Source organism: Musca domestica, unplaced genomic scaffold, assembly GCF_030504385.1.
Source record: "Musca domestica strain aabys unplaced genomic scaffold, Musca_domestica.polishedcontigs.V.1.1 27, whole genome shotgun sequence".
Lineage (NCBI taxonomy): Eukaryota > Metazoa > Arthropoda > Insecta > Diptera > Muscidae > Musca > Musca domestica.
In genome coordinates, this window is record NW_026712286.1 from 8,934,445 (window position 1) to 8,947,162 (window position 12,718).

At 30.2% G+C, this 12,718-nt stretch overlaps 2 protein-coding genes across 3 annotated transcripts in view; both read right to left on the bottom strand.

Moving 5' to 3' along the window:
- Positions 1–12,718, bottom strand: part of LOC101889232 (lysophospholipid acyltransferase 5) — a 451,325-nt gene that overhangs the window by 43,916 nt on the left and 394,691 nt on the right. The gene's annotated exons all lie outside the window — the stretch shown is intronic.
- LOC101890244 (phosphatase Herzog) overlaps positions 1–12,718 on the bottom strand; it is a 197,479-nt gene that overhangs the window by 5,657 nt on the left and 179,104 nt on the right. For both annotated transcript variants that reach the window (XM_020035733.2, XM_059124234.1), the window contains one exon: positions 1,859–2,094. In XM_020035733.2, coding sequence (XP_019891292.1) covers positions 1,859–2,094 — 236 coding nt within the window. The remainder of the gene's footprint in view (positions 1–1,858; positions 2,095–12,718) is intronic.

Consider the following 12,718-nt stretch of genomic DNA (forward strand, 5'->3'; position numbering starts at 1 on the left):
TTCTTGGGTGGAGGGACAAATGAGTCATCGCCATCATTGTTGGGTCTATTATTTATGCGGAAGAAATTGTGGGGGGGGGCAGTAAAGGCAGGAAATAAAAACGTGCCATCGCAAAAATTCAATAAAAACCAAACTATTTTTATGATTCACGCTATTCCCCAGGAGTTTTGGGGAAGCTTCGAATTTTGTGGCATGGTAGCTATCATAAAATACTAATTAGGTATTACATTACAAATTGTGGACTAACTTGGCGAGGTTTTGAAGAGGTAGCCTAAGAAAGTTTTCATTTCAAAAGGGGGGTTCTCTTTTGGGTTCCTGGCTCCTCTTGGCATACATGAGTATCGTTTTCCTATATTTGGCATATTCAAAGGTATTAAAAACAAAATTTATTACTTTGTAACATTGCCACAAGGTGGAGAGGGGGGATGGGAAGAGGAGGCGTAGAAAGTTGCCATTGTCAAAGTCTGACAAGGACACAAGGCGAAACAAACTGCCACATCAACCAACCGACCGACAAGGATGTGTGTCGGTGAAAAATAGTCGGAAATTGTGTTTATATTTAGATGCGCAACAAGGTAACCGAACAAGGATATGGGTGGAGCCACATGGTGGCAGCAGTAACTTAGCCAAGTAATAAAACTGCACCTCCAAATTCGAGGTATCTGCTATACAAGGCTTGCGAAGGATTATCGATGCGTTAATATTGTAAAATGGTATTTATATTTTTATTTTATTAAGACATAAAAAGAGCAAAAAAAAAACATACAACGACAACAACAACAATAAACTCTCTGATATTAACACCTATGTTTGGCCATCAGCAAAGGAAGCCATAAAACTGCTGAACAAATTTAAAAGCAACAAGAACTTGAAATTTAACAATGTTTTCCAATATTATAAGCGTTACATTTAAGAAATTGAGAAAATTAAAAAAAAAAATTAAAACAAATTTTCAAAAAAAATTTATTTTTTTTAAATCAAAAAAAAAGTCAAATAAATAAAAAAAATTAAAAAAATTGGAAAATATTAAAAATATGTTTTATCAAAAAAAAAAAAAAAAAAAAAATATTTAAGAAATTGAAAAAATTAAAAAAAAATTAATTTTTTTAAATCAAAAAAAAAAAAAAAAAAAAAAAAAAAAAAAAAAAAAAAAAAAAAAAAAAACGACAACAACGACTACAACAATAAACTCTATGATATTAACACCTATGTTCGGCCATCAGCAAAGGAAGCCATAAAACTGCTGAACAAATTTAAAAGCAAAAAGAACTTGAAATTTAACAATGTTTTCCCATATTACAACAGTTATATTTAAGAAATTGAGATAATTAAAAAAATTAAAAAAAAATTAAAAAAAAAAAATCAAAAAAAATTTTTCAAAGAAAAAATATTTTTTGTGAATCAAAAAAAAATTAAAAAAAATGGGAAAATATTTAAAGTATGTTTTATCAAAAAAAAAAAAAAAATACAACGACAACAACAATAAACTCTCTGATATTTACACCTATGTTCGGCCATCAGCAAAGGAGGCCATAAAACTGCTGGGCAAATTTAAATTTAAATTTAACAATGTTTTCCAATATTACAAGAGTTATATTTAAGAAATTGAGAAAATTAAAAAAAAAATCAAAAAAAAAAAAAAAAAAAACAAAAAAATTAATATTTTTTAAATCAAAAAAAAAAAAAAAAAAAAAAAAAAATCGGAAAATATTAAAAATATGTTTTATCAAAAAATAATTTTTTTATTTTTACAAATTTTCTAAAAATTTAATTTTTTTGAAAATTATTTTTTTTTGAAAATTTAATTTTTTTTTTGAAAATTTATTTTTTTTTTCAAAAATTAATATTCAATACTCACCTTAAAACTACTGTGCACTAATGTCTCATCCAAATCGATGACCATACATTTCTTGTGCATGTCCGAGTGCCTAACCTGAGGTAGGAGGTACCTTTGTTGGTCCGGTAGTGGTGGCGGTGTTGTGGAACCATCGATCGGTGTGCCATTTTGATTTGTTTTTGTACGATTGCGACGCCAACAGCATAAAATCGATTGAAAGAAACCGCGTTTTTGTGGCTTTAGACGTTCCACATCATCTGGAAAGAAACAACCGAAAAAAGAGGGGAAAAAATGGAGATTAATGATAAAATTCCCAATTTTATGGGAAGCACGAATCTAGAATTTAAAAAGAAGTAATTTTAAAAAATTAAGTCCTTAAATCATGGGAAGTAATAATTCAAAATCTCATAAGACATAAATTTAGAGAATTAAATGACGCCTTAAAGAAATTCTTTTTGGACTAAAACAGTTTTATTTTTTGAACCCCTAAAAGAATGCTTCACAAAATTCAATTAATTTTGAAGAAATCAGTACACAAGGCTGTAATGGTGGTTAATTAAAAAATAATCATTTATTTTCAATTTTTCAAGTTTTTAATTCTCTAGCCTAAAAGTATACCCCAAAAATGTTCTCCAAAATTTTAATAAAATGTGCAGTCCATATTAACATGTATATAAATGCCAAAAAACATTAAAAATAAGAATATAAAATTGAATTTAAATAATTTTTGTTTTCTTCGTCCTAAAAGTATGCCTTGAAAATTTTTAGAAAATATACAGTATGTATAAAATTTAGAAAAACAAATGTACATACCAAAAACATTAAAAATATAAATAAAAAATCGAACTAAATTATTTTTTCCTAAAAGTATGCTCTGAAAAATTTCCCGAAAAAATTTATAAAATGTTCAGTCCATATAAAAAAATAAAAAAATATTTAAAAAACGAATTTAACGAATTTTTTATTTTTTCGTCCTAAAATTATTCCTTTAAAATTTTAATAAAACTAACAGTCCATATAAAATTAAGTAAAAAAAGCTGAAGCCAAAAACACTAAAACTAAATATAAAAAATTGGATTGAATTAATTTTTTTTATTTGTCCGTCCTAATAGTATGCTTTGAACATTTTTCCGAAAATTTTAATGAAATGTATAATTCACATAAAATGTATGTAAATGCCAAAAACATTAAAACGTGTATAAAAATGTAATTAAATTATTTTTTTATTTCTTTGTTTTAAAAGTACGCTTTCTAATAATATTTACAGTCCATCTAACATCTATAAAATCTAAAATAGATGTACATACCAAAAACATAAAAAAAATACAACAAAAATTTAATTTCCTTTATTTTTTAATTCTTTATCCTAAAACTATGCTTTAAAGCATAACATGAAATCAAAATCATTCAAAATAAATACAAAACAAATTAATTTAATTTATTTTTTTAAAGTCTTTATCCTAAAAGTATGCTTTGAAAATTCCCCTGAAACATATGTACATTTGAATTTCCTTTTTTAATTCTCTATCCTAAAAGTATGCTCTAAAATATTACCTGCAAGTTCTAATAAAATTTACAGTCCGTATAAAATCTAGTAAGATAGAAGTAAATGCCAAAATTATTCGAAACAAATATAAACATATATTTATTTAATTTCTTTTCTAATTCTTTATTCCGGAAAACAGTCTCTAAAATTATTATTATTCTATTAATGCTAAAAAATATACCTAAAAGTATGCTCTAGAAATTTCTATAAATGTATGAATTTCAATTAAAAACCTATAATTTTGAAAAAAGCAAATTTAAAAATTTTTGAAATTTTATTTATCATGTGTTGTTGTTATCACACCTAAAAGTATGCAATGATTTTTTCGATAGTTCCAATAAAAAAATCCATGGTCCAAAGCAAGCAAATCCAGTAACATCTACAAAACACACATTCACATTCCATATACAGACTCCCTACCCCTTTCCAGATCTAGCTTTATAAATACTCCCAAAAGTATGCCTCATTTTTGTTCTCAAATCATTTTGATTTGTTCGTTCTATAAATAAAAATAAATACAAAAGTCCTTGACGAATATTAATAAATAGATCCCTTAAAAGCTTGTGCTCGGCATTACAACACTAGACACATTTCAACCTCAACCCAAAATAATGACAAGAAGAAGAAAAAAATAACAAAAAACACACAGAAAATATAACCCTGAAAGTAGGCACACTTATTTTTTGATGATTAAAAACTAATGGAAATTGGATACTTTTGGAGAGAAATTGAAAGGATCCTTTATCGCAGTGCCAAAATAAAAATAAACAAAAAAGGCCTAGGCCTAAAAAAATAGGACGTGTTGCCTGGGCAGAGGAGGGATGGCTGGCTGGCTGGCTGCCTGGATTGGTTCATGGAGGTCATCATTTTAATGTTGCTACATGTTTGGCATACATTTAGGCTTTGTTTGTTTGTTGTTGTCATTAATTTCGTCAATTTGTTTCTAATGCTGGCACATTGATGTTCTACAACCTAAATAGCAACAACAACAACAAGAACACGAAACCAGGTGAACCATTGAAAATAATATGGCATGACGGCCACCTTTTTTTGTTGTTGTTGTCCTGATGTCATTGGCATTTGAAACAACAACAGCAAAAAAGAAGGAGACAAATAAAATAATGATGGTCATTAAAGGCAGCATAGCCCCAGGGGAATGTCGTGCAAAACCATTTTTAAATTTATTTATTTTTAAAATCGAAATAGATTTCGGGGAATTTTGAGTGAGTAGTAGTGGTGGTGGTGAGTGTGTGTGTGTGTGGAGGCCAAAGGGAAATAGAAAAAATAAATAATGTTGCCTACCATTAGGAGCCGTATTTTTTTAGAATTTTTGTATATATTTTCTCTTATATATTGGGATATGGAGATAACGGTTTAGCATAAAGTGGAAGAAAAATAAGAAATTAAGTTCTTTAATATTACATTGCATACTTTTAGGATTTAAGAGATATAGCAGGTTTTGGGCGTTTAAATAATAATTTTATTTTAACATAGAGGTGGAAAAATAGTTAAAACTTTCATGTTTTATCAATAATTTGTTTTTTGCATAATTAATTTTTTTTTATAAATATATAGCATGCTTTTGGGAGCTCCAACATTTTTTAGAATTTGGTTTTTTTTTTTTAATATTTCCTCCTTTTAGTTAGGACATACAAGAGACTGAATAAAATTAAACAGAAAAATATACGAAATTGAGTTTTATTTTACTGCATACCTTAAGGGTTTCGAATATAAAGCATGTTTTTGGGCGACTTAATAAAAATGTTTTAATTTAAAATGAAAAAAAATCGATAAAAAGAATTCTATATTAATATTTAAATGGCTTCAATAAATCATATACAAATTATATAGCATGCCTTTGGGCGCTCAAATATTTTTTTTTTAGAAAATCTATTGCTTCCGCTGATAGTATAGACCACATAGAGGTTATTGTGTATCATTCAGATATAGGACTATACTAAATTGGATAATGTTATATTTTGTGCGATATGTTTAAAAATTAAAAAAAAACCAAGGCATACTTTTGGGCGCTTAAGTAAAAAATAATTGCTTTAATTTAAGAAAAATAGACAACATTTTGTTTTCTAATGTTTTATGGGATAACTAAAGTATTTTTAAAAAAATATAGGTTGCCTTTGGGTACTCCAATAGTTATTTTAATATTATCATAATTCGTGGTACGAAAAAAAATGGCATACTCTTGGGCTCTTAAAAATTACAGAAGAATTTTCGTATTTTTTAAATATTTTATGGCATAAATAAAATGCAATTTCAATATAGCAATATGCGAAATTTTATAATTTTAGGATATATGGTATATTTTTAAGACTTAAAAAATCATAGCATACTTTTGGGCGCTCTAGATCGAAATGTGAACTTTGAAATTGAAAAAAAAAAGTTGAAGTGGTACTTGCAGCTCTCAGAAAGGCATATTAAAAAACTTAAGAAAATTTAGCATACTTTCAGGCGTTTTATTCAAGCAATCATTATTTTCTTGAAAATTTGTTTTCTTTGTTTTGTATTTCCTAGCATACTTTTTTGACAGTTTCATAATATTTTACAAAGATTCCTTCCAATTCACACCATTTTATCACATTTTCTAGCATACTTTTGGGTGTTTTCGTAGAAATTAAAAAATGTTGCATGCTTTTAGGCGTCTAATTTCAAAAGAAACCTCATTTATTTGCCTTTTCATGCCTTGTCAGCAATTGTTTTTTTTTTTTTGACAAATTTGTCCTTTCATCTTGGTATCCTTGTTATCCCTTTCCCTTATCCCTTTTTGCACTTCTTTTTTTTCTCTCAAATATGTTTGTCATTTTGAGTTATGTTTTTCCTACTCCTGCTGTTGTTGTAGTTCATAACAAAAGAAACCATTAACTTTTGTGAATATTATTGACAGCAATTTGCCAAAAGGGGCAAAAAAAAAAAAAAAAAAAAAAAAAACATTAACAGACATGAGTCAACTGTCATTAATTTGTTTCATTTTTGCGAAAAGAAAAACATGACAAATGTCATCGTTTATTTTGCAATTATTTTGTGATTATGACAAATGATCCGGAGGGGCAGGAGACTGACTGACTGACTGGTTTAGTTCATTAGGAGAGGAAAAAATGAAAAAAAAATGCTGAGGAGTTGAAAGAAGTTTTCATTAAAGGAACTGTCGTCGGTTATTTTGTTAAGAGCCTTTAGAAGAAATGCTAGAAAATTTACAAAAGGTCTCTTGAACATTCGTCATCTGTTTCCGAACACAAAATTCCAAAATAAATATTTTTCCAGATTTAAAAAAAAATTCTCCCATCTTCCCTGCCATACTTGACCTAAAAGTGCCACCTCCTCCTTCTGCCCCTTCGCACAATGGTTATTAGAGTAACACCATATTTGCCTTTTGTTGTTGTTGTTATTGCTACAACAGTTGTTGTAAACCATGTAAATTTTTAATAAGCCCCCACATACACACCATGTCGTTTGTAGTTTTGAAGTATACTTTAGGGCTTCTATATTGCATTGAAATTGTAGCATACTTCAAGGTTCTACAATTTCCCAAAGACCGAGTGGGTGTAATATGGGGAGATGGGGTAAAAACGGTAGCAGGAATTTAATTATTACATGTTAATATGAGGGAAAAAATGTCGTAAAAAAGTGTTGCATACCCTTTAGGCGTGGGAGTGAAATTTTATTTAAATTTAGGTTTATTTTTTTCGATGATATACAATTCCATAAATGAGGTGGTGGGGGAAAGCCTTTTGACACAGATATTTTCAAATGGAAAGGTGGAGAGGTTCCCCCTCTGCAGAGAGGTAGCTAGGGGGAGGATTTTTTAAAATATTTTTGGGATTTTTTTATAACGTTTTGGGTTTGGATTTTTAAATAAATCTTCAAGGTCTCTTCATTTTTTTGAAGAAATTTTCTACACTTCCTCCTGAGAAATATTTAAGATTCCCTCAGGCCCAGTAGGTGTAGATTTTTTAAAGAAATTTTAATAGCCTTTTGAAGGTCCTCCGAGTTGGATTTTTTAAAGAAATTTTCTACGCCTTTTGATGGTCCCTCAACCTGGACTTTTGAAGACATTTTCAAGGAGTAGTAGGCTTTTTAAAAAATTTTCAAGGCATTTTGAAGCTCCTTCAACGCAGACTTTTTTGTAGAAATTTGCAAGGCCTCCTCAAGTCAAATAAACATGTTTTAAAGACATGAAGGTCCTTCGACATGGATTTTTTTTAAAAAAATTCACGGCCTCTAGAAGATCCTTGGTCCATGAAATTTCCAATTTTCCCAGCACCAATAAACTTGAACTTGTTAGGGAAATTTCCAAAGCCTCTTGAAGTCCTTTTACGTGGATTTTATGAAAAAAAATCAAGGTTTCTTGAAGTCTTCTAACGTGAATTTTTTAAAAAAAAAATTTTCAAGGACTCTTTTAGGCCCTTAACATTGATTTTTTAAAGAAATTTTTAAAGCACCTTGAAAGTCCTTCAACGTGGATTTTTTAAAGAATTTCCCAAGGTCTCTTGAAGGTCCTTCAAGGTAGATTTTTTAAAGAAATTCCCAAGGTCTCTTAAAGGTCTTTCAAGGTGGATTTTTTAAAGAAATTTTCAAGACCTCCTTGGACCCAATAAACGTGGATTTTTTAAAGAAATTTTCAAGACCTCCTTGGACCCAATAAACGTGGATTTTTTAAAGAAATTTTCAAGACCTCCTTGGACCTAATAAACGTGGATTTTTTAAAGAAATTTTCAAGACCTCCTGGACCCAATAAACGTGGATTTTTTAAAGAAATTTTCAAGGCCTCCTTGGACCCCATAAACGTGGATTTTTTAAAGAAATGTTCAAGCCCTTCTTAGACCCAATAAACGTGGATTTTTTAAATAAATTTTTCAAGGCCTCCTTAGACCAAATAAACGTGGATTTTTTAAAGAAATGTTCAAGCCCTCCTTAGACCCAAATAAATGTGGATTTTTTAAAGAAATGTTCAAGCCCTTCTTAGACCCAATAAACGTGGATTTTTTAAATAAATTTTTCAAGGCCTCCTTAGACCAAATAAACGTGGATTTTTAAAAGAATTTTTTCAAGGCATCCTTAGACCCAATAAACATGGAATATTTAAAGAAATTTTCAAGCCACCCTTAGACCAAATAAACGTGGATTTTTTAAAGAATTTTTAAGCCCTCCTAAGACCCAATAAACGTGGATTTTTTAAAGAAATTTTCAAGGTCTTCTTAGACCCAAATAAATGTGAATTTTTTATAGAAATTTTTAAGCCCCCCTAGACCCAATAAACGTGGATTTTTTAAAGAAATTTTCTAGGTCTTCTTAGACCCAAATAAATGTGAATTTTTTATAGAAATTTTTAAGCCCCCCTAGACCCAATAAACGTGGATTTTTTAAAGAAATTTTCAAGGTCTTCTTAGACCCAAATAAATGTGAATTTTTTATAGAAATTTTTAAGCCCCCCTAGACCCAATAAAATTGGATTTTTTTTAAAAATGTTCAAGCCCTCCCAAACGTGGATTTTTTAAAGAAATTTTCGAGGCCTCCGTGGACCCAATAAACGTGGATTTTTTAAAAAATCTTCAAGTCCTCGTTATACCCAATCAACAAGGATTTTTTAAAGAAATTTTCAAGACCTCCTTGGACACAATAAACGTGGATTATTCAAAGAAATTTTCAAGACCTCCTTGGACCCAATAAACGTGGATTTTTTAAAGAAATTTTCAAGGCCTCCTTAGACCAAATAAACGTGGATTTTTTAAAGAAATTTTCAAGGCCTCCTTAGACCAAATAAACGTGGATTTTTTAAAGAAATTTTCAAGGCCTCCTTAGACCAAATAAACGTGGATTTGTTAAAGAAATTTTCAAGGCCTCCTTAGACCAAATAAACGTGGATTTTTTAAAGAAATTTTCAAGACCTCCTTGGACCCAATAAACGTGGATTTTTTAAAGAAATTTTCAAGGCCTCCTTAGACCCAAATAAATGTGGATTTTTTAAAGAAATTTTCAAGACCTCCTTGGACCCAATAAACGTGGATTTTTTAAAGAAATTTTCAAGACCTCCTTGGACCCAATAAACGTGGATTTTTTAAAGAAATTTTCAAGACCTCCTTGGACCCAATAAACGTGGATTTTTTAAAGAAATTTTCAAGACCTCCTTGGACCCAATAAACGTGGATTTTTTAAAGAAATTTTCAAGACCTCCTTGGACCCAATAAACGTGGATTTTTTAAAGAAATTTTCAAGACCTCCTTGGACCCAATAAACGTGGATTTTTTAAAGAAATTTTCAAGACCTCCTTGGACCCAATAAACGTGGATTTTTTAAAGAAATTTTCAAGACCTCCTTGGACCCAATAAACGTGGATTTTTTAAAGAAATTTTCAAGACCTCCTTGGACCCAATAAACGTGGATTTTTTAAAGAAATTTTCAAGACCTCCTTGGACCCAATAAACGTGGATTTTTTAAAGAAATTTTCAAGACCTCCTTGGACCCAATAAACGTGGATTTTTTAAAGAAATTTTCAAGACCTCCTTGGACCCAATAAACGTGGATTTTTTAAAGAAATTTTCAAGACCTCCTTGGACCCAATAAACGTGGATTTTTTAAAGAAATTTTCAAGACCTCCTTGGACCCAATAAACGTGGATTTTTTAAAGAAATTTTCAAGACCTCCTTGGACCCAATAAACGTGGATTTTTTAAAGAAATTTTCAAGACCTCCTTGGACCCAATAAACGTGGATTTTTTAAAGAAATTTTCAAGACCTCCTTGGACCCAATAAACGTGGATTTTTTAAAGAAATTTTCAAGACCTCCTTGGACCCAATAAACGTGGATTTTTTAAAGAAATTTTCAAGACCTCCTTGGACCCAATAAACGTGGATTTTTTAAAGAAATTTTCAAGACCTCCTTGGACCCAATAAACGTGGATTTTTTAAAGAAATTTTCAAGACCTCCTTGGACCCAATAAACGTGGATTTTTTAAAGAAATTTTCAAGACCTCCTTGGACCCAATAAACGTGGATTTTTTAAAGAAATTTTCAAGACCTCCTTGGACCCAATAAACGTGGATTTTTTAAAGAACTTTTCAAGACCTCCTTGGACCCAATAAACGTGGATTTTTTAAAGAAATTTTCAAGACCTCCTTGGACCCAATAAACGTGGATTTTTTAAAGAAATTTTCAAGACCTCCTTGGACCCAATAAACGTGGATTTTTTAAAGAAATTTTCAAGACCTCCTTGGACCCAATAAACGTGGATTTTTTAAAGAAATTTTCAAGACCTCCTTGGACCCAATAAACGTGGATTTTTTAAAGAAATTTTCAAGACCTCCTTGGACCCAATAAACGTGGATTTTTTAAAGAAATTTTCAAGACCTCCTTGGACCCAATAAACGTGGATTTTTTAAAGAAATTTTCAAGACCTCCTTGGACCCAATAAACGTGGATTTTTTAAAGAAATTTTCAAGACCTCCTTGGACCCAATAAACGTGGATTTTTTAAAGAAATTTTCAAGACCTCCTTGGACCCAATAAACGTGGATTTTTTAAAGAAATTTTCAAGACCTCCTTGGACCCAGTAAACGTGGATTTTTTAAAGAAATTTTCAAGACCTCCTTGGACCCAATAAACGTGGATTTTTTAAAGAAATTTTCAAGACCTCCTTGGACCCAATAAACGTGGATTTTTTAAAGAAATTTTCAAGACCTCCTTGGACCCAATAAACGTGGATTTTTTAAAGAAATTTTCAAGACCTCCTTGGACCCAATAAACGTGGATTTTTTAAAGAAATTTTCAAGACCTCCTTGGACCCAATAAACGTGGATTTTTTAAAGAAATTTTCAAGACCTCCTTGGACCCAATAAAAGTGGATTTTTTAAAGAAATTTTCAAGACCTCCTTGGACCCAATAAACGTGGATTATTCAAAGAAATCTTCAAGGTCTCCTTAGACCAAATAAACGTGGATTTTTTAAAGAAATTTTCAAGCCCTCCTTAGACCTAATAAACGTGGATTTTTTAAAGAAAATTTCAAGGCCTCCTTAGACCAAATAAACGTGGATTTTTTAAAGAAATTTTCAAGGCCTCCTTTGATCCAATAAACGTGGATTTTTTAAAGAAATTTCCAAGGCCTCCTTAGACCCAATAAACGTGGATTTTTAAAGAAATCTTCAAGACATCCTTGGACCCAATAAACCTGGATTTTTTTAAAGAAATTTTCAAGGCCTCCTTAGACCCAATAAACGTGGATTTTTTAAAGAAATTTTTAAGGCCTCCCTAGACCCAATAAACATGGATTTTTTAAAGAAATTTTCAAGCCCTCCTTAGACCAAATAAACGGGGATTTTTTAAAGAAATTTTCAAGACCTCCTTGGACCCAATAAACGTGGATTTTTTAAAGAAATTTTCAAGACCTCCTTGGACCCAATAAACGTCGATTTTTTAAAGAAATTTTTAAGACCTCCTTGGACCCAATAAACGTCGATTTTTTAAAGAAATTTTTAAGACCTCCCAATAAACGTGGATTTTTTATAGAAATTTTCAAGACCTCCTTGGACCCAATAAACGTGGATTTTTTAAAGATATTTTGAAAGGCCTCCTTAGACCTAATAAACGTGGATTTTTTAAAGAAATTTTCAGGGCCTCCTTAAACCAAATAAACGTGGATTTTTTAAACATATTTTGAAAGGCCTCCTTAAACCAAATAAACGTGGATTTTTTAAAGAAATTTTCAAGGCCTCCTTAGACCAAATAAAAGTGGATTTTTTTAAAAAAATTTTCAAGGCCTACTTTGACCAAATAAATGTGGAATTTTTTAAGAAGTATTCAAGGCCTCTTAAAGGATCTCCAAAGAAAATTTTTACATAAATTTTCAAGGTCTCCTTGGACCCAATACACGTGGATTTTTTAAAGAAGTTTTCAAGACCTCCTTAGACCAAAAAACGTGGATTTTTTAAAGAAATTTTCAAGCCCTCCTTAGACACAAATAAATGTGGAATTTTTTAAGAAGTTTTCAAGGCCTTTTAAACGATCTCCAAAGAAAATTTTTACAGAAATCTTTAAGGCCTCCTTTTTAAAGAAACAATTTAAGGCCTTCTCAGACCCCAAAAATGTGGATTTTTTCAAAGAAAATTTCAGGTCCATCAATGCAAATTGTTTAAAGAAAAAATGTAAGTCCTTCTCAGACCCAATAAACGTGGATTTTTTAAAGAAATTTTCAGGCCCACAAATGCGGATTTTTTAAAGAAATTTTCAAGGCATCTCGAAGGTCTTCAAACCTGATTTTTAGATTTTCAAAGAATTTCATTTTAGGGGTTTCCCTTTTGCTTTTTTGGACCACTGTAACTTCCCTTTCAT